The 23,551-nt window shown below is 38.6% G+C and overlaps 1 protein-coding gene across 1 annotated transcript in view; it reads left to right on the top strand.

The window, feature by feature from the left end:
- adcy9 (adenylate cyclase 9) overlaps nt 1-23,551 on the top strand; it is a 49,267-nt gene that overhangs the window by 21,025 nt on the left and 4,691 nt on the right. Inside the window, exons 2-10 of the mRNA XM_059336073.1 lie at nt 8,961-9,160; nt 9,378-9,485; nt 10,442-10,719; nt 11,332-11,434; nt 12,680-12,897; nt 13,841-14,000; nt 18,074-18,216; nt 21,183-21,212; nt 23,128-23,413. Coding sequence (XP_059192056.1) covers nt 8,961-9,160; nt 9,378-9,485; nt 10,442-10,719; nt 11,332-11,434; nt 12,680-12,897; nt 13,841-14,000; nt 18,074-18,216; nt 21,183-21,212; nt 23,128-23,413 — 1,526 coding nt within the window. The remainder of the gene's footprint in view (nt 1-8,960; nt 9,161-9,377; nt 9,486-10,441; nt 10,720-11,331; nt 11,435-12,679; nt 12,898-13,840; nt 14,001-18,073; nt 18,217-21,182; nt 21,213-23,127; nt 23,414-23,551) is intronic.

A 23,551-nucleotide genomic window follows, 5' to 3' on the forward strand; every position in this document is an offset into this window, starting at 1 on the left:
TCAATAAAAGGTTATTATGATTGTTATTGAATCTTGGCGGGTCGTACTTTTCGGTCCTGTTGCTAGCCAGTTATTCCAACGCGATCTGTGGAACCCTATCTGTATTGAAAAAAAAATCTTGGAGGTACACGGTGCTCAGACACTCCCAGGCACCAAGGCCATGATTGCACATTGTTGACCGCAAGAAGAATCAAACATTTTTAAGACACTTTCTTTTGATAATTTGTTTTCCAACAAAAAGTACTTTTTACAATGATATGACAAAGTGCAAATCCTTCCATCTGAGAAGCTGGAAACACCAAATGCTTGACATTCTTGCTTAAGAAATATTTTTTTATATCAATTATAAAAATTCTTTGTGAAAAATGTCCTGGTGATCAATGAATTTACCAGATGGTCGAATCTGTATGAATGGCTGTGTTAGTGAGTGAGTTCATAGGAGTGTGTGTGTCTGTGTCTGTGTGTCTGTGTGTGTGTGTGTGGTGCATGGTCTTAGAGTGTACATGTGGAATGTGACAACTCAGCTATGCTTCCTCTCCATTCATCCTTCTGTTCATTCATTCATTCATTCACGTCTATTCACCCTTGCATACCCGTAGTGCATGTACTGTGTGTATGTGTGTGTGTTTGCACATGGTTGGTAATTCCTATTAAATGAGGATATATGGGGCAAAGGCGATCACACTGCAGTTCACTACCTTGGATGAGTCATACTCGCCAGAAACCGCGCGCGTGTGTGTGGGTGTGTGAGTGTGTACGTGCGCGTGTTCATTCGGATATATCACCATCCAATATGTCTCAGACGGGCAGATGCTGCATATTTCCTGGAAAGGGTGTCTTGTGTTTAAAGGGTTATGTCCTCTTGGAGGCTGTGGGTTGTGTGTGTACTCTGCATACCTACACACTCAGAAACAACTAAATTATTAGTCTCAACAGTTGTTCCTATTTCTTTCTATTATTTTGTGCACACTGAAGTATGTATGCAACTTTTCAAATTTAAAATAAATAGATGGACAATAACAATGAAAACACTGTTTTTTATTATACTACTGATTAGGACTGGGCAATATGGGCCAAAAGTCATATCCCGATATATTTAGGCTGAATATAGATATACGATATATGTTCAGATATTTTTATTGCAAAGTGAGAGCAAATGTTCAATCAAAGTTAAAGCCAAATATGACATGTCACAAGTTTTTTTATTGAAACTGTTTATTTAAGTGAACATAAATACTGTATAACAAAAGGAGTACCTTTTTAAAAAAAAAATCAAATCTCTATAAAGTGCGTATTTAAATAAAAAAAAATATCTTAAATAAAAATAGCCTATGAAATAAAATAGGCCAATTTTTTTCTGAAATAAATATATTTATATGAGAAAAGAATCATGAACATTACAAAAGAACTAAATATGACAAACCCTAGTAAGGGCAGCATTTATATATAAAGAAAGAAAAAAATTGAACTATATCATTATATGCAATATTGTCTAATTCCATATCACATTTAAAAATATACTGATATATTTTTTATATCGATATATCACCCAGCCCTACTACTGATTACTGTAGTTGTTGCCTTATGCACTTATCGATGGATGACACATTAGAGGTCTTATTAATTAATGAAGTCATTGGATTTAAACCTGAATAAATGGGTGAATTAGAAAAAAAAACAATGCTTTCACACAGCGCTCATTGAATTGTCTCATTTGTATGAAAATGATGTGCATCATTTGCTAAGGCCTCTAAAGTTACCAGATATAAACCCCTTTATTCATCTATGGTTGCTTCGGTACTGAGCTCATCGTGCTGATCACCACACATTTAATCACCCTAACCATGAAGCCCTTTCTCAAAGAATGGGTATACTTTGCACTCACTTGGGAATGTGTGTGTGTGTATACAGCTATCGGTCTCTCTGTTTCAGTAAATGTGCATTAGAGTGCTTCACAAGCTTGAGAATTATTGTCTGACACAAAAAACAAGTGGACCTGAGGCCCAACGGACCCTAAAGGATTCAGACTTGAATGTAACCAACTAAAGCTTCTGCAATGGCCGAAGATCTGTGCTTGGTGTGGAGCGGATTTAAAGGATGAGTCGATAAACAGAAAATTACGCTTTTTTAAAAGATTTTAATAATCCAGTAATATCTTTTAAAAATAACAAGCATTTGTTGGTTAACCTGTTCTACAACAATTCTACAATGTTATTTAGTAGATGCTTTTATCCAAAGCGATGTACATTTGACAGTTAATACAACACAAGCAAAGATGAAGTCAAGAACCATAGCATGAGTAAGTGCCGTGGGTTAAGTTTGAGTCCATTAGAACCTAAGTGCTTTTAGGTGGTGCGTGCGGACAGTGGGAACCGTTTTTTATTTTTTGTTTTTTTGTGATGCATTCATGTGGCTCTTCTGTGTGGAGTTTGCATGTTCTCTTAATTGGTGACTCTAAATTGCCCATAAGAGTGAATGAGAGCATCAACGATTGTCTGTCTGTATGTGTCAGCCCTGTGATAGTCTGGAGACCTGTCCAGGGTAAACCCAGCCTCTCGCCCAATGACAGCCCCCCACAACCTGAGTGCGGATAAGCTGTTAAGGATAATGAATTAATGCATTTTTATATCAACTTCAATGAACAAACAACTCACTTAACAATTGCACTTTCTGTCCTAACAATGCACGTTAATAGTGTAAAAGTATAAACCTTGCATTTCTTTGTGTGTGTGTGTTTGTTTGTATGTCTGTGTGTATTCTCGTTGTTTTAGTAGTAGCTGTCCTCAGCTGAACCGTCTCTGCTCCAGCCAGCTGGACTGAATAAATCAATAAAAACCATTGAGCTGCTTTGAGACTTTAGAGTGCTGGTGTCAGTTTCTTTCCCAGAGTGCTGCTTTTACAGAGCCTGGAGAAGATCAATACATAAACACACAAACACACACAGATATACACACACCCAAGAGACCACAATGACTTTGGCTGTGAAGGCTCAGTAGTAAAGTATTGGCTCTGTTATGCCATAGAGCTTGAATAAACACACAGGAGATGCAGTGACACTTTGCTGTCTAGAAAGAATCTGATACCTAAGCACACACACATTAACCTACTGTGCAGTTGACTGTCAGAAAACTACAATTTTTTAGTGTCTTTTATGCCAAGCCTTTAAACGCCCTCACAATTCAAGGCCTGTTTTAGAGTTTAGAGAGCAAGCTGTTGATAAAGTTAGAAAGCTGAAATGGAAGTAGACAAGGAATGTGGGTTATGCAAGGCATGCTAAACTCAGTGACCTTCAAAGTGCTCTCGGTCTCTTCCTCCCCCTCGCCATCTCTTCGCCGTTTGCCACTCTGCTTTCGCTATCTTCTCTGTGTCTGTGTGTCTAACTCGTTAGCATTTTGCCTCTCATGCATACTAGAGTGGCAAGACGATCACAAAAAGTCTGTAGTCTTCGTGCACCGCTACATCTCTAGCTAGAGTATTTTGTGGACTTTTATTGACACGAAAGGTTAAAAAATGACTGAATATATCCGGTACATTACAGTAATGAGGGCCTTCTGTCATTTCAGCAACCAATCGGCTAACTGCAAAATGGAATTAAGACTCAGGTGTATCTCAATACATTAGAATATTCTGGAGTGAGTGCATATAGATGGACATACTTTTCAGAGGCCAACATTTCCATATTAAGCATACTTTTTTAAATTGGTCTTTTGCAATTAATTTTTTTTGAGACACTGAATTTTAGGTCTTAATTAAATGTAAGCCATAATCATTATAATTAGAAGAAAATAAATAAATGAAGTGTTTCATTCTGTGTCTAATGGATCTATATAATGTGTTATTTCCACTTTTTGAATTGAATTACTGACATAAATAAACTTTTCTATGATATTCTAATTAATTGAGATACACCTGTACATACATTACATGAACCAACATTTTTATGTTAAACTTAAAAAGTTAGGGGGTCTCTGAAATCCATCACGTCACTCACAGTTGTTGGCTTTTGTAGGATTTTGTGCCTTTGCTTCCGTGGGAATTATTCGTTTTTCATTCATTCATTATTCTCCTAATAGGTCTTTACAGCAGAAGACATTTGACATGTCACAGCAGAAAAAACACAGGTATAAAAAATAAAATAAATGTTGGATGAATTCCATTGAGCTACTTAACTTTCAGGTTCCCAGTATTATTCCTGCTGGCCTATTGTCACACTGTCAGGTTAAACTAGGACACTTAAATAAAACAGAGCCTTTTACATTGTTATTAGCTGGCTTGTGTTGATTGACAATCGGACCGTTTTTCGGCAACTGATGATCAATTATTGTTTTCTTCTATGCCAATATAAAGCCAGTTTAACAATTTCACAGTTTCAGAAATAAGATAAACTAAACTCAAATATAAACTCTGGGGGTGTCCCGGCGCATACCACCAAGTCTGGGTCCTTGTCAGCAGACCCGGGTTTGAATCCAGCCTGAGGTCGCTTTGCTGCATGTCTTCCCTCTGTCTCCTCACTATCAGATAACGTAGGATAATTCCCACAATCTTTAGAAAATAAATAAATCTGTACCATATTGGGTATTTAGAGATGTTTCTGGTGGCATGGTTGACCTCACTGAGCCAAGAGTCAATTTTAAATCCTCAATTGCAAACCAGTTTTTCATGGATCCTAATCTTACAAGTCAAAATTTGAAAAAGGTCTACAAAAAACGAACACATTTCAGTTACCAACAAGACATATGTTACAGGAAGCAAGTCTTATGTAATATAATGTGCTGATTTGTATTTTAAGGTCATTTGGGGGGGACACAAATCTTTTGTCTGAGCTGAGAACAGCAGTGAACCTTTGTGTGTGTGTGTGTGTGTGTGTGTGTGTGTGTTCTTGTACTTCCTACATAGTAAGGACCAAACGCGTTTTTAACCAACAGAGTGAGGACATTTTTGCAAAGTGAGGACATTTCGGCCAGTCCTCACTTTTGAGATTTCACACTTTATTTTAGGGTTAGAGGTTACAGTTAGGTTCATGTTAGGGTTGACATAAGGGGCTAGGGAACAAGGATATTATAGTTAACGAAAAGGAAACGAAATAACGAAAACTAGAATTAAAAAAACATTCTCGTTGACTGAAATAAAAATGAGTTTTTAAAAAAATGATAACTAACTGAAACTGTATTTTGTGGTTACAAAACTAACTAAAATTATAGTGAAAATGACCTTCGTTTTCGTTTTTGTCAACTTTTTTCATACATAATGAAGATGGATCAGAAAGGTAGAAAGTACAAAGGAAATAAAGGCAAAATTTACTGTGACCTCTTTTAATCTCCCACCCAACAAATACCCCATTACAGAAAACTAAAACTAATAAAAACTAAAACTAGCACACTCACTGTAAAAACTAATTAAAACTAACTGAATTTGAAAAAAAAATTCACAACGAAATTAAAACTAAAATTAATGAAAAATTCACTATTCCAATGAGGGCCCTCACAAAGATAGAAGTAGAAAGAATGTGTGTGTGAGTGAATGGGTTGAGATCTCATAAATGGCCTTTGTCGCCTGCTTGGCAGAGGACTCAAACCCTAAGTTAGGGCTGTTAGGCCTGCAGGCTGAGGACGTCTGCCAAGTCAACAGTGTCCCGGGGCACAGAACAAGACACACAGTGCTTCCAGAGTCCCAAGATAAGTTCATTGTTGGTTACGCATTCATAACTAATTTTATTTATGCAGACAAGGGAGCAGAACAGAAAGCTGTGGTGAAACTCAGTCATGTCCATTGGTTCCACAGTGGCAAACGTTACCACTGCTGGTTCCTTTTAAATTCCCATCCTACAGCAGATTAACCCTGTATTCCTGAAACAATCATACACCAAATCATAGAAACTTGCTTTAGTTCTGCCAATAATGTGATCAGTTTGACTTTTTCAAGGCAAGTTCTTATTTTTATTCCATGTCATCAAATCACAAGAGTTCCCAGAAAGTGTTATTGTGAGTAGCAGGTTGGAAAAGCTGCAAAACATTCAATGAAATTTAAAGCCAGGAGTGGAAGCAGTAGCAACAATACAGCTACTGCTATTTATTGCTGGTTTATAGAAGCTGTTACTCTATTGTCACATTAGATGTCTATTACACTGGCTTGCTGAAAAAGGCTGGAGAGATATTGCAACTGTAGATAAATACAGTCAGAGGAGAGACAGACAGACATGAGGGGGAGTCTATGATTGTGTGTGTGTGTGTGTGTGTGTGTGTGTGTGTGTGTGTGTGTGTGTGTGTGTGTGTGTGGCAGTTAGATTCACAAAAAATGTTGCAAATATTCTGTGGTACACAAACCGACTCATGAACGCCTCTTAGCATCAGACTGACGCACATGCTTTCACATAAGGGACGTACCTCATCAGTCATACTTACACAGGTTGAAGCATCATGACATATCTTTCCCTTTCTCTGTTGAATGAGGAACTCCACGTCGGTTGACCTGCCGGGTCGTGAGGAGATTCTCTGAATGGACCTTTCTCGTGCAAAATCTGGATTCATATATTTTCTAAAATGTTTTTTTACAGCCTGTTGGTCTCATTCACTCACAGATAATTTCCAAACTGAATAGAAAACATTACCAAGCTAAATGGAATCTGTAATTACTAAAGTGCAACTCAATAAAAGATGCATTTTAACATGCATCACCAACACTTCTGCCAAAATAATCGGACTCCCAACACCCAGTCTCACAGAACTGAACAACAGAGCCATCTCACGCATTGCAACCACAATAGAACAGGACATTGCACATCCACTCAACCAGTACCTCACCCCACTGCCTTCCGGGAAAAAGCCTGATCCCTGCAGCCATTGCTGCTCTAAACAAAATAGCGCGATGAGCACAGAATGTTATGTTCATTTGCAATGTCATGTTTCTCTGTCATGTGTTGTTGTGTAATGGATGTGGTATTTGTTCAAATGTACAGTGCTGTGAAAATGAATTTCCCCCTGGGGACAAAAAAATCTAATCTATAGGCCCTTTCATAGTCCCGTTACATGGAGTGACATTTACAGCTCTGTAACGTCTCGCCTCCACTACGAAAGAACCCAAAGCGGGATGCCGGGATCAAATGATCCCACCAATTTTCCGCCAGGCGGAATATTTGACGCTGCGCATGACGTCTAACACACACCTCCCACTTGGTCGGACAGTCATCAAATCAGCAGCTGCACAACAACTGCGGCCGTCGTTGCTAACTGTGCACAGCGTCTGGTGCTTGTTGTAAACAAACCGACATCGCTAACTGTGCACAAAGTGCTTGTTGTAAACAAACAGAGGTTGCTAACTGAACACATGCTGCTGCAGCACATGCATACTGTACTGCTAGAGAGCTAACTGTGTAGCCTATTAGCACTGTGCTCTGACTATCGCAGGATCACTAAGCCGGCACAGATTCTTTCTGCAATGTAGCGGGACATTTGTTGGACCGCACTATGAAATGGCCTTATTAGTACCAACCAATTTTAAGACACAATACAAAATATTTAAAGGTATACTATGTAGGATTTTTTTCTAAAAAAAATGAATCCTTTTAATTTGTCACTCATGCTGATTGACATACCTGGGAGACCCTGCCTTCTGCCTGTATTTTCTCGTTTGTTTTTATTTTCATCTGTTTGAGACGTTTCTAGGTGTCACCCTTTGGGAACTAAGCTAAGAAAACACAAACAAAGCAAGGGCGAAACGCACAGCAAACAAAGCTCGTTCCAGAACAAGAGTGAATCTAGGGTTTACTCGCATTTCCATTGAGGCAGTGAGAAGGGGCTAAGCTTAAATGTTGCTCACAAAGCGACAATTCCTGCATCAATTAAATTCCAAAAGACATAAATATAAAAAAAACAAAAAGCAAATGCTTTTATATTTGTTATTAAAATGATCTGCAATGAAAATTCTTTCAAAATAAGAGAACTATCTTTACAACATTAGAGACATAGCTGAGCTTGGCACGCATTAATACAGTATGTTTGTCCTGGAAGCCCTTATCTCACATACCTAAAAGATCACTGATGCAGGAATGGTGCTGCAGTAGGTTTGCTACAATAACACAGAAGTAGCTTTAAAATTGGCTTCAGGAACAACTCATGCCCATAGTGCAGGAGTGCCAAAAGAGGGGGTCATTTTTAGAGTAAATAGTGTGCATGACAATGGAATGTAACATTAGCAATCAGGTGGAGGCAGGGAGCGAATAAAGACTCCTGGACCAGGTTCATTAATGGCCTACAGTTGCCCCTCCAGTCATCACCTTGCTAACAAGGTTACCACCTTTAGCTGTTTGAACAAAGAGGCCAGCTAGCCAGGTTACTGTGTGTTTGGACAGGCTGATAGCTGCTGGCTACGGGCCACTACTCTAATCCACTGTTTGTATATTTCCTTGTTGGCCCTACACTAGTGTGAACATGGCCGGAGCTCTGGCCTGATGTGCAAATATAGTTGGTGAAACACCCAGTATTGCATTACCACCTACTTGTCAGCATGTTTGAATCAACGGGTGGCTGATGATTGGCTGATGAGGCTATGTATGTCTGCAACCAGCCACTGTTTTCACAAGTGAAAAATGTGTTCATTAAGGCCTGTCACTCAAAAGTTAAAAGTAGTCTCAGTTTTTTGCACAATGAAGAAGAAATGCATAAAAAACGTATAGACAGAATAATACGTAAATAAATAAGTTTAGGCAAATAAATAAGGGGGCAATGCAAAGGTAAAACAACACATAAATAAATCAACTTTAAAATTAGTAAATTAATTTTTTAAAATTTCTTTGTGGCCTCTTATGTTGTTGAAATAATTGCATTCTCAGTGTCACCACAACAATGATGCCTTTTCGGAATAGCTTTTATCTGCTGCACCTCAAGTCAGACCAAGAAAATTATGAATATCATGATAACGAAGTTCTTATCATCTTACCATTTTTTGTTTGTGCTTCTCCTCAGGACTGAAAACCTACCTGATCTCAGGAAGGAAGACAGAGCTTGCAGTGCAGTGTGGTTGTTCTCAGGTGGGGCCGTCTGGTGGAGATCATGTTGGGGTCGGCCTGTCCTCCTGTTCTCAGCCCCGCACACCGGACCTCATCCCTGGGGGAGCACAGGCTGCAGAGCCCCCGCTGCCCCACCAACCTCCAGACAGGATCAGGGTAAGTTACAAAAAACAAAAAAAGTGAGAGTGTGGAACATACAGTGTAGCTCAACTGTTTCTAAAAAAAATTGCATTTGTCTTTTTTATGATGACAGGTAGTAGTCCTTTAACCACAGTGTCCACCCTAAAACACTCCTATCCAAGTGTTGTTATACCTCAAACTGCTCCTGTTTGATATGTTTTTATTTATCCCCACTGACCTTTTGTCTCTTTAGCCTCCATGCGTGTCCCGTAGTGTGGTCTTGTCTCCGGGGGCAGAGCAGGGTGATGACGTGGCTGTGCTGAATGGCTGCCAGGAGGAGCACAAGACCAGCAGTGCCAAGGTACAGCACACACATGCAGGCATGAGCAGCAGCCTTTTCCACAGATCTGATTTTTAAAACCTGCACCCCAACGTGCAATACTGTATCCACCCCATCACACACATATGACCACTTAGTTCCACATAGGCCTGTTATGATAACACATTTTTTAGGACGATATATTTTCCCAGAAACTATCACCATAAACGATAGTATCGTTGTATCAATGTTGTTTTAGTTTCGTAACGATATTAGAGCATAATAAGTACATCCTTTTCCACAGCAATTCATTTTTAAACCTCAAAAGTATTAAACATTGGCATGGAAATGTGGAAAAAAACTATTAAAATATCCTATATAAATAAAACAAATAAATTAACTACAAACAAAACAAAGAAAATAGACTTCCATGCTCTGTTAACAAAACATTGCAATGAGATAAACATTATGTATTATATTATTGTATTATTAAAATAACACATCAACAGCTGGAATGGCTGCTTGGGAAATATAGTGTTTTGGCAATTCGTTCTGTCTGTCAAACATTTGCACCATTGCTTTAAACACAACACAAAAAAGCAGAAAAAGTCCTGCATGTTAACAACAATATATTGAGTCCAGAAAAAAACTATTGTGTCCATTTTTATATATAAAACGATAAATCGATGAAGTAATTATCGTGACAGGCCTAGTTCCACAACCTGTTCAGATCCACAGTCTGACCCGAAACTGCAAATCCGATACTAACCATGCACTGTTCAAAAAACATTGTTTAAACAGCACGTTCAAAGTGATAAACCCAGGAATTGATTTAAGACAAAATACTGCCCCTGAGCCTGTTGCCCGACCTGATGTAGGATTCTAATGGGCACCACTTTAAGCTTTTGTCACAACCATTCTCTGTGTCCCTCCCTCTTTGCTCTTCTCTTCTCTTGCTCTTCTCTCTTTCCCCTCTCCTCTTCTTCCCCTGAAACCAGTTCATCCCAGGACACTCCCCCAGAGCAGCCAACGGTCTCCTGAGTCCCCCGCTGGAGGATCCAGTGCGAGCTAGCCAGAGTTCTCTGTGTGACATGCTCCAGGAGAAAGAGAAGAAGACGAGCACTAGCACGGGGACCGGCACCAGTCTAGGCATGGCTGCTGGCGGCGCAGGGGCAACGGGCACAGAAATGGATCACTCCGCCCTGATCCAGCTGCGTGATAAGAACTTCAGAGAAAAGAGTGACGCTCATTTTGTGGATGTTATCAGGGAGGACAGGTAAGCAAGGAGGTTGAAGGTACAATTTATAAACCGATAATAATACAGCTCAAGGTGAATGATTCTGTATGATTGGGGTGAGGGAGTGAATATAGTTGAAGTGATCCATTTGATCTCTGTTTATATATTTTAGCTTTCTATATTAACAAGAACAACTTATATAGATTATATAAACCAAACATAATGTTCTTCCTTTCAAGTCATGTGGATACCCTCATAAGTTTTCAATATATGACAAAAATGAAACACAGCATTAGACTGATTCATTCACTTTCACAGTTGAATGTGTCAGGAAACACACAAGAACTAAGAGATAAATATGTAAATTCCACACAGGAAGGCCTCATGATGGTCCTAAAAATGCAACCACTTTCCACACTTATTGTCATATGATATATTGATAACTCTACATTCAGAGGCCGTAGAATAGGCTACACCAGAGTATGACTGCTGATTTCAGACCAACCCAAACAAACAAACCAGAGTATTATTTAACTGCAATGCAGGGTTGAAACATCCTAAAGACAAGGTCACAAGGCAAAACTGGGTAAAAAATTCCACCTGCACAATCTACTCAAATGGTAATTTTGGTTCATTCTCTGCGGTTCACAGTCTGATGAAGGACTACTTTTTCAAGCCACCCATCAACAAGATCAGCCTCAATTTCCTCGAGAGACCTCTGGAGAAGGCCTACCGCAGCAGCTACAAGGAGGAGGTACACACACACACACACACACACGCACGCACGCACGCACACACACACACACACACACACACACACACACACACACACACACACACACTTTAAAAGGTTTAATCATACCTATTAAAACTTGGCTTTCTTACCCTACATTGACTGTAATTATAAGCATTAAACACTAACCTTAAAATAAGTCCTGCACTTCTGCACATTCTTAATTTTTCTATCATTTGTCAAGCATGTGTATGGGACAAAAGCACAGACGCACATGTCAAAACATGTTAAAATAAATATAAATATACATAAAGTATGAGAGCCTCAGACAAGCAGTAGTGTTATAATACATTTAGGGTCTTAGATAGTGTGCTTTGTGTGTGTCAGATTGTGTTTTCATGTGTTAGTAAAGGTAGCAGGGGTTGCTGTAACGTTTTCCTTCTACCAAGCCATTTCCCAAATTTTATGCCACATGAATGCGACACACACTGTCACACGCACAGGACCAGTTCCACTTGGCCTGCATTGACCTCACAGCCTTGCAGCCCTCTGCTGTTACACCAGCGTTACTACAGAGAGAGCTCAATAACACTACGTTTGTTTCATGAAATCAGTAGTTCTCAGTGGTGATTTGTCTTTGTACTTGGCTGTGACTTTCTGGCTAAGCTGCGAAATGGAAACTCCTGATAATGAGTCTTACTTTGCATTAGTTTAAAATTTTCAGTCTATATCTTATCTTGTTTTTCTTTTTCTTTTTTTATATTATATTAGTTTGATTTAACAGTTTGTTTACTTACGTGTCTTCAAACTTATATTCGATAAGTAGTTTGTTTGTTTATGCTTATGTTTATTAAACTAGTTCTGTTTTTGTAGTTTTGTCAAAATATGTGGTTAAATATATTTATAATAATATTTTAATATGAATATGTTTTAATAATATTAATATATAATACATTTTTAAATAAATAAATAGGTAATATTTTTTAAATTAATTTTTACCACAATGATTTGTTTTAGTTTTAGTTTTTCTTTCTATATGCTGAAATATCACTCGTTTTACAGGCACCTTTCATCATTGTAGATATTTGATAGCATAACACTATAACTAAAGATAACTCCTTAGATTTTTTTTTTTTTTTTTTTACTTTTTCAAAAGCAGTACTACATACTACTTAAAAACATATTGAATGTATGTTTTGGGGGTTTATTATGAATGCATTGGACACTTATAATATTCAGTACTTTCACATCCCTCTTCCCCTCCAGGTGAGGAACCAGGTTCAGGTGCAGACATTTGCGAGCTCCACCTTTAGCTCCTTCCTGGATGTTCTCCTCAGCTGTTTTGTCTTCCTGGCCCTGACACTCGCCTGCTTCCTGCCACCCCTGGTGAAGCCCACCACCGCGGGCCCTCCGGCTCCCGCTGCCCTGGCCCTGGCTCCCCTGGCAGGCCTGTTGGAGCTGGCCTCCCTGGTGTTGTCCATACGGTGAGGACGCTGCGTCTGTGGGCGTGCCTATGTGTGTGGGACTGTGCACACATGTGTTTCATCTAAAAGAGTTTAACCAATAGTTCAACAAAATGACAAGGACTCTGTGTTTTCCCTAGATAATGTTTTCCTGGAAGGATGGAAAAGCCTCTGAAATTTAATTGAGGCTGTTGTTGTCAGTTTTGTGCCTTCAGGGCCCAATAATATCTCAGTGTTGGTTTCCAAATCGACTGCTGTGGTGTTTGGTTGGATTAAAAGCCTGTACCTCTTGGGCCTCAGTGGCTCAGGGTTGAAAACCACCGATAGACCATCGCATAGCACCACAACTCTCCACTGAAACCAAAACAAATTTTTTCATGTGGTGGTTGGCTGCCACACCACAATAGATTATCGTCCCCGGTCAGATATGACTGGCTCATGTCCAGAAAGCATTGGCTCGGAAACTGGCACAATGACGTCCTGGTACCAGGTAGAATTCCAAACAAAAACAAATGTGTCTACTTTGAGTTTCCAGTGTCTGCAACTGCTAAAAATGTGTTTTATGTATTTTTAGTGTGTTTTATTGATGTGAAAGCTTCTCAGTAGGGAACACTTGAAAACAAATTAACTTCCACTTATTGCCATTGTCAGAATGGACAATACATCTTCATCTTCTTGGAGGGACTTAGACAGTGTAGTTGTGTTTTAATAATATGTCTTAATTAAGCGCTGATGGGCAGGAAGAGGGCTGGGGGTGGAGTGAGAGTGATGCAAGGAGAGATAATGCATTTTTCTTTTCTCTTTTTTTGTGTTACTTTGATTTTGTTCACTTATGTCTGTTGTTGATTTTGTTGGTTTGATTTAGAATGAACTGATATTTGTGCTGCTGGAAACTCATCAGTCCTCTCCTCTCCTCTCCTCTCCTCTCCTCTCCTCTCCTCTCCTCTCCTCTCCTCTCGCGCAGTATGGCCTTCTACCTGGAGGAGGTGATGAACTGTACCCGCTCCCTACTACTGGTGGTCTCTGGATGGGTCCCCCGTCACGTGATTGGGGCTGTGTTAGTCTCCCTCCCTGCCATCTCTGTCCTGTCCCACCTCACCCGCAGCGTCCACTTGCCCCTCCAGGTAAGCCTGTCAGTAGATAGTGGTAGGATAAAAAACCCAACTCAACTCAATTCAGCTTTATTTACAGTATATAGCACCTTTAAATACAAACATGCAACATTAAGTGCTTCACATAGTTCACACATAACAACACAGACAAATTAGATTAGATCTAGATTAAAATTAGATAAAATACAAAAATAAAAGCAACAACATTAAAAATATGCAAATTAACATTTTCATTTGCAAAGGGTTGTTGTTTGTAACTGGCAGTATGCAGCAATGCACTTCCCCTGCCTAGTCTGCTGGAAATGAAAAGACAAAGACATCAAAACAATACAGACAGAGGTTGTATTTGGAATCGCATACTAACATACTTCCTACTAACATACTTCCTACTAACATACTACCTACTAACGTACTGCCTACTAGCGTACTGCCTACTAACGTACTTCCTACTAACATACTTCCTACTAACATACTTCCTACTAACATACTTCCTACTAACGTACTTCCTACTAGCATACTGCCTACTAACATACTTCCTACTAACATACTTCCTACTAACGTACTGCCTACTAACGTACTGCCTACTAACATACTTCCTACTAACGTACTGCCTGCTAACGTACTGCCTACTAACATACTTCCTACTAACGTACTTCCTACTAACGTACTTCCTACTAACATACTTCCTACTAACATACTTCCTACTAACGTACTGCCTACTAATGTACTTCCTCCTAACATACTTCCTACTAACGTACTGCCTGCTAACGTACTGCCTACTAACATACTTCCTACTAACGTACTTCCTAGTAACGTACTTCCTACTAACATACTTCCTACTAACATACTTCCTACTAACGTACTGCCTACTAACATACTTCCTACTAACGTACTGCCTGCTAACGTACTGCCTACTAACATACTTCCTATTAACGTACTTCCTACTAACGTACTTCCTACTAACATACTTCCTACTAACATACTTCCTACTAACGTACTGCCTACTAACATACTTCCTACTAACGTACTGCCTGCTAACGTACTGCCTACTAACATACTTCCTACTAACATACTTCCTACTAACATACTTCCTACTAACATACTTCCTACTAACGTACTGCCTACTAACGTACTGCCTACTACATACGACTGTTCACATGGGTAGGCCTGTCACAATGACACATTTTTTAAGGACGATACATTTTGCCAGAAACTATCACGATAAACGATAGTATAACGATATTAGAGGATAATTATTGTAATTAGTACAATTAATTTTTAAATCTTGAGCATAATCAACATTGGATTTGAAATGTGGAAAAGAAATATTAAAATATCCTAGATAAGTAAAACATAAATTAATAAACTACTACCAAAACAAATAAAATAGACTTTCAAGCCGTTAACAAAAAAATGCACTGAGATAAACATTATGTATTGTATTATTTTATTATTAAAATAACATATAAACAGCTGGAATGGCTGCTTGGGAAATATAGTTGTTTTCAGCTATTCATACTGCCTGTCAAACATTTGCAGCATTACTTCAAACACAACACAAAAAAGCACAAAAAGTCTTGCATGTAAAAGACAATACATTGAGTCCAGAAAAAACTATCTTGTCCATTTTAATATATCAAACGATAAGTCGATATAGTAATTATCGTTACAGGTCTACACACGGTATGGACAAGCAACAGGCGTTACTTTGATAAACTGACCATATATTGGAAATCTACATGGTTATTTTCCTGCCTGAAAAACGTTACCACCAAATAAGTAACACAGTAACAACTTTCAACCTGGCTCAAAATCTCTGCCTGTTGTTTTTTTGCCTGTCGTTGCACTTTAATTGAGAATGTACTTACAGAGAGGACATCAGTTGCATTGGCGGTTGTTCAGTGTGGCGTACACACTGTGAAAAGAATGAGGCCATATGTGGCACAGACCACCAACAAATCTGGTCTGAGCCACTGGATCCAATGCAACTTGCGTTTACATCTGTATTTAGAACTATCGACTCAACAGTATCGACTCGATCTACCAAAGCACGTGTCAATGCTAGTCTGAACAGGGCCATCGTCACCATTAATACACAAACTCTGCTGCTACAGGGGCTACTGCTAATTGTCATAGTGGGACTATGAGTGATTTTCAAACTACAATGGTTAGCCCTCTCTGATATCTCCAAGCCAACGTAAGCAGAGAGGGGTCGGGTGGTTTGAAACCTTGCCCATGGTGGTCTGAAGCCGGAGATCCTTGGAGACCAGCAGGGCTGTTAACTGGCATTAGCCCTGATAGGAACTGTAGAAGGAAAACAGCTAGAAGGCTTCAGGAGGCTTCGCCTGTGGACCTTGGCACCTAAAATGTTGACATTTCTTCTTCTGTGAGTCCTGCATGTGAGGAGATTGAGAGCAGCCATACTTTGCAGCGTTTCTGTGCTGTTTTGAGTCAAGGCCATATCCAGCTCTGTAGAAGTTTGATCCCCTCTTTCCAGCTTTGAGCCAGCGGCTGCTTGCAAGATGTGTGGTGTTTGGATATGTTGTTTTTCAAGGATTTTCAACACCCTATTTCTTTATCCATTTCTCTCCCACCCTGCTCCATCGCTCCCCTCCGCTCTCTCCATCTCTTCAGGGCTTGCAGATCAAAGCGGTAGTCTCAGGGAGGGTTGTTAATTAGACATGCAGTTTTCTGGACTTTAACGCCTTTGAAGATATAAGACCCAATAACAGTGCTGGGGGGGAGAGAGGGAGGACATGTGTAGTTGTGGTAAAAAGATGTTATCCTGTCAATATAATAATTGACAACCTGTGAATGTCACAAAAATTTCAACGACTGTCTTCATATGTGTTTATTTGAATAGATCTATATATCAGATCAAATGTATAACAATGAAGGCCCCTCCTCCCCTTTTCTTACCTTAAAAAAAGTTTTTACTTGCATTAAATCTGCTCTTACTTAATTAATATTGCATCTGACATTGACAGTTTACATATCAGTTAAATTACATGCAGAGAAAAGATGAAAGTGGTATTCCAGTGGGTGAGAAAAACTAACTGGAGAGTATTTTACTTCTAATCAGTGTTTTATAAAAATAGAATAAAAATGGGAGTTAAAAAAAAATCTTTTTACACACGAATCACATTTTGTGAAATAAACCACAAGTGGTTGAACAAACATTTAGGTCCTGACATGGCCACCAAGACCACAAAGGAGCCTCGACAACAACACAAAAGTTTATAGATTTTACAGAGAACACTCAACAAAATATATTTAAATGAGTCGTCTACTGTAGTAAATGACATTGAATTATACATTATTATTACAAAAATGTAGCTCAATATTATTGATTCTATGGTGTTTAAAATACTTTACAGTGTATTAGAATAATTAGATCAATATCCATATTTTGACAGAATTGCTTAAATGAAATTACACTGCATCAGGTTTGTCTCAAGCCTCGATAGTTAAATTCATGGAAAAATGAATCCTCCCTATTATCTGCAGTTTGACTTCGACATGACTAAAAAAAATAACACCCTGCCTTCATGTCTTGGGCTGTGAATTCATAATTGTTACTCTGTGCAGGACTTAAAGTGCATAAGTAAATACAAGTCTTCAAAAGGAAACACACATTTGAACCTTTTTTAAATTCCTGTGACAAAGCAAATAAAACTACAATTATAGTTTTTTAGTTAGCTTGTTCTACTATTTATGGAAAATAAAAACTGAAACAGAACCTGATAATTCACCTACTAATCTGAAGAAAAAGTCTTGATTTGCATGGGAAAAAAGGCTTATTTTGAACTGTTAATGCGACAATGTACCAATAAAACGTATCACAACATAATGGGGTTTTTTAAACCACATTTGGATAATGAATGCACAAAGGAAGTTTTTTTTTTTCATAAAGTCATGTGAGTTAGCAGTGACTAATAAACAGAACTGTGGAAAACCCTTTGTTTATTTTGTTGACCTTTTAATAACCTCCCCTGGCCTCACAGGCTGAACTGTATTGTGTGTGTTCTGTTACAGTCCTTAGTTGCTCTGTAAAGTCACATTAATGATGAACCTCTTCTCTCCAGGTGACCATGTTCCTGTGCTGTGCCACCATCCTGGCCATCATCCAGTACTGTAACTTCTGTCAGCTGAGTTTCTGGATGCGCTCAGTCCTGGCCACCGCTACGGGGGTCGCCCTGCTGCTCTTGCTGTACAGCCCCTTGCACAGGTACAGGCGAGCGCACACATACACAAATACCAAATGCAAATATACAGGTGCATATCAATAAATTAGAATATCGTGGAAAAGTCCATTTCCAGTAGTTCAAAGTCAAATAGCCCCAACCAAGTATTGAGTCATATAGATAGACATACTTTTCTGAGGCCAACATTTCCATATTAAACATACTTTTTGAAATTGGTCTTTTGTAATATTCAATTTTTTTGAGACACTGAATTTTAATCATTATAATTAGAAGAAATTAAATAAATTAAGACATGAAATGTTTCATTCCCTGTGTAATGGATCTATATAAAGTGTTATTTCCACTTTTTGAATTGAATTACTGACATAAATTAAACTTTCCATGATATTCTAATTTATTGAGATGCACCTGTACACAGATGACACACACACACACACACACACACACACACACACAGAGATAGACATGCAGTATATACACACCCATGCATAGTTGTACTATTCAAGAAACCTAATATAATACAATACAATAGGCATGATTTAACAAGTGGGCACTGATGACTGGTTGAGGGGATTAACTGAGTCTGAAGCCTTTGTGAAGCAGATGGTGCTTGAGGAGTTTTTGGAAAATTTCCAGGGAGGTACAGTAGCTGTACGGATTTCGGCCAGGAGAGAATTCCAGAGAGTGGGAGCTGCGACGCTGAAGACACAAGCCCAAAAAGTTTTTAATTTGATGTGGGGGGTGTTGAGCAGACCTGTATCAGAGGACCTCAGGATTCGGGATGGTGTTTAGGGGTGGAGGAGGTCAGTGAGGTATGGAGGAGCGAGGGTGTTGAGGGATTCGTAGGTCAGGAGGAGGAGTTTGTAATCAATGCGTGATTTTACTGGGAGCCAGTGTAGGTGGATGAGGGTAGAGGTGATGTGCTGCCAGGGCATTGACTGGGAGAGAACTTTGGTGGCGGAGTCAAGGTATTCACTTAGTGTTTCTTCTCATATTTTCATTTATTTAAAAGACTTATAATCCAGTCTGAGGTCTACTAATTTCATACAAAGTGAAATATGCAGTGTCTTATAATCGGTAACCGGTGAAGGTCAAAGTAGTAATTTATAAGCAGTAGAGATGAACTGATTTGCGTCTCAGTCAAAGCAAACCGCAGTTACTGCAATTTTTATGATTATTTCTCTGAAATAAAGCAAAATTGAAATCTAAAACTTTGTCACAAGATAAAACAGAAATCAAGGAGTTAATTTTTAAATATGACTCAATTTTGACCAAAAATTTAGTTACTGCAGGTAGACTTTGTAGGGCAGTATATTTGGGACTTAACCCATTTAGGCCTAAAACGCCTGGAGAAACATGCCTGGAAAACCTCTGGGGGCGATTTTGAAAGAACCCCCTAAAACCTGAAGTTTTTCTGGAAATTCAACAGAAGATTTTTCAGCCTCTGTAGCAGAGAGAAATGAAATTCAAAAAGTATTTGAGAGCTTATACCCATGGCTTTCATGAGAAGTTGAGTTTATTTGTCCAAACATTCAATAAAGTTTTTTAAAAAATCAACAAACTCAGCAAATGTTACATTTGTCTGAATAAAAAATCCTATGCATAATACTAATACATGCCCATTAGTAACATGCAAACATGATATGACCATTGGAAGAAATAGACATAGTTCTCATTACCCTACTGTAAAAAAAAAAAAAAAAAAAATAATAATAATAATAAATAATATAATAATACATTTTATATATTGCACTTTTCAGGGTACTCAACGACGCATAAAGTAATATAAGACATAAACAGTCATGATTTCTTATATCATCATCACAATCAATTATTATTATTATTAATATTAATATATTATTAATAATATTATTATTATCTCCAGATGGCCACAAATCTGTCTGTTCTTCAGTGAAAATATGTCGTCTAAAAACATATTCCCCATCCATAAATGTCGGTCAATTGGTTCCGAGGGTTCAAAGTCCGGATCAGCAATTAAATTGCCGGTGCTGTTTTCATCAAGATCACTTCCGTCACTTACTGCTGAGCTCCTCCGCTATAGTCGTCTTCCGCCATGATATCAATGTTCTGGAAAAGTCCAGGGTTGTATTGCGACACTCCCGCATGTATTCTGATCATGTTCTGATGCATTTCATTGGCCAAGAGACCAAAAATAGGTGGAAAAAAATACAAATACTACAAAATGACATATCCGCTGTCCCGGCCTTAATGGTAGAGTGACGCAACAGCGTGCCCGGTTTCAATGGTAGAAATGCGGTAATGCTTTCCTGGCGTAAATGGGTTAAATGCAGATCAGATCACATTTTATGACAAATTAATGCAGTAATGTAATTTCAACGGGTTCACTTTGTCTTGCCACTATACATACATATACGTATAATTTATACATATATTATATTGTAATTGCTGTGCCAGCAGCTCAGGGTATTCTCTTTCTCTCTCTTGCACTGTACACAGTCAGGAGAACAGTCAGGAAAACGCCACAGCAGGAGTGGGAGTTAATATAATACAACATAATACACACGCCTTCCATGTTCACATACTGTGTGTGTGTGTGTGTGTGTGTGTATATATATATATATATATATATATATATATATATTCCCCATTCCATTAGTTTGTATACATTAATTCATTATTCTCAAACATTATAGATTACCCAGTTGTTTGGCACTTTGAATTAAATACAAAGACAAGATATTGAACTTTGTTTTATTGTCAATTTAAAAGCTAATTTTGAGTTTGTTGCATTAGGTTTTTTTTACATTTGTGTCCTGTTTTTGAATTGTGGCTGTAAATACCTCTATGTTCCTGTTCTTCTGCCAGTAAAGGGGATTTTATTGTCATCTGTATTATATATGTTTGTTCATGTGTGTGATGTTGTGTGTGTGTGTGTGTGTGTGTGTGTGTGTGTGTGTGTGTGTGTGAGCCCTTTTCCCTGACTGCTACCACTCTTGTCGTCTTTCAGCTCCGGTAATAACAGCTTGCCAGTTCATGGGTGAGTGTCTCCGTGGAAACAGACGGGTTTGATGGATGAGTGACATTTGAAGGGTCAACAGGGGCAACGGCTCTCTTTTGTATTTTTCATAACTACAGCACTCGCTGGCTTTTACTCAATCTCACGCTTTCCTGCTCTTCATTCACCTTTCCTTCACTCTCTCCCCCTCTGTCTCTCCCTGTGTGCACCACTAGTAATGGCTGCTAAATGTCACTTGTGGTGGAAATGACTCATACAGCCCGTGCTGGCTTGGATTTTGTATTAGAGCCACAAGTTGGCTGACTAGACTACTGAGGAACAGAGAGGGCTGGAAAAGACTCATCTTTCTCTATCAGTTAGTATTTTGATTGGCAGCTGCTTCTCAAGGCTTACAGGATACAAGCTGCTTGAATCGTATGTGAGCACACTGCTGTTGTAACAGAATCATTTTATGAACCAACCTGCAGTCAGAAGACCTTCTGGTAGTCATCACTTTTTATCAGTCTGTCGACCAGCAGGGAACATGAGGTTTTTGAGGTAGGGTTTATGAGGACAAATTACCCTTCAAACCTTTGATACATTCAGTATTCTCTGATGCATACCTGTGCTGATTTCTAATGCTAAAGATTTAAAGAAGCTAAAGATTAAAAAAAAAAAAAAAAAAGAGTAACTGTCACTACATTTCTCAGTGCTTAATTTCTGTTGTTCACTACAACATACTCCAATTTGCTATGAAAATAAAGATGATCATACACAGTTTTAGTGGTTTAGTCGGACTTTGGTTCCCATCTTGTAAAAATTTAGATTTTCATTTTTTTGCAGGTCTAGGCGCTATAAAAACCCTCAAAAAGCTCATGCACAGAGAAACACATGCAGCCCATTCAATATTGTGACTTTAAACAAGCTGACAGGAGTTTTTTTTTAAATTTAAAATAATTAAATAATGCATTAATTAAAAAAAACATACAGAAGACAGGACCAGGCAAAACAACAACAAGCTGGGAATAACAATGCAAAAACAAAAACCAGATGGGTTCCAGGTAAATGTGACAGGTACATCATGCATAATAGAGTAAAATAAAATGGGAGCTGAATAGAAAAGAAAATGAACAGAAATAAACAACATTTTTTATAAAAATGCTCTTGTCAGTATAGCAGATATTTACAGTAATATAGTCAAGAAATGGTTGCCATAGTCTTTCAAAGGCATTAGTTTTGGAGTGCAGAAGACAGGTGCTGACAGGAGTTCAATAATGTTGTGATTGCAACTAATACTATACTATTGCGTTTCAGACAGACGCTCACTACAGTATGAGAAAAACAAAGCATTTTTGGAACGCTAAAGCATTTAAACATGTTCTAGTAGAAACCCAAAATACACGGATGAACCTAAAAATCATAAGAATATGTGCCTTTTAAATTAGTTAAGATTTTATTTATTTTGGTTAGGCCTTTTAATTAGTGGTCTGCATTTTTTCCTGGATGTCTGGATTTCATCCCTCATCTACTTCCACTTCAGTTGGTGATTTCCCACATCTCCCTCAATTCTTTTTGACAGAGAAGCAGAATAATCACTTTTTGTTTTCATTCAGAGATGGACATATGGGCGCATTAGTGTAGCCAGGTAGTCAACCAGTGAGTATTGAGTGTGATTTATTGAGGCCAGTGGAGAAACAAATATTTCTGCTTCTGCTATGATTATTTAAACATTGGTGTAAAATTACAAAAAAATAACACTCTGAATGATCAAACTGCTTAAAGATGCCACTGGGAATGGAAAATGGTAGAAAACCAGTAGCTTTTTATATTTACTCTGGTGGGTTCTCCAGCCTCCATTTCATCCTGTTAATCATTTTCTTGGTCTGCTTATTTGCTTTTCCTATGTTCAGCTTGAATCACTCTTTATAGCTTCTGTTCTCCCCGTTCTCTCACTCAGACTGAACATCTCCACATCCAGTGATGGCGGTTCAGCATTAGCCACTCCTGGCCCTGAACCTCCCCCGCGGCCTCTTGACCTCCTGGTGCCAGAGGCCGTCCTGGCCTTCTTCCTGCTTCTTCTTCTGGTCTGGTTTCTCAACCGAGAGTTCGAGGTCAGCTACCGCCTCCATTACCATGGAAACGTAGAGGCTGACAAGCATCGCTTCAAGATCCAGACGATGCGAAACCAGGCTGAGTGGTTACTGGGCAACATCATCCCCATCCACGTTGCTGACCAGCTCAAGGTTTTTGTAGTTGTTGAAACAAAAATATCAGACTTAATAATGAACCTTGTCAGGACAATGCTTGGTAAAAAAAAAAATCAAAAATACACAGAAAATGATAGATCATTTTTTGAACATGTTTATAACGTATATAACACG

This window comes from Centropristis striata, chromosome 1 (genome assembly GCF_030273125.1).
Source record: "Centropristis striata isolate RG_2023a ecotype Rhode Island chromosome 1, C.striata_1.0, whole genome shotgun sequence".
Classification (NCBI taxonomy): domain Eukaryota; kingdom Metazoa; phylum Chordata; class Actinopteri; order Perciformes; family Serranidae; genus Centropristis; species Centropristis striata.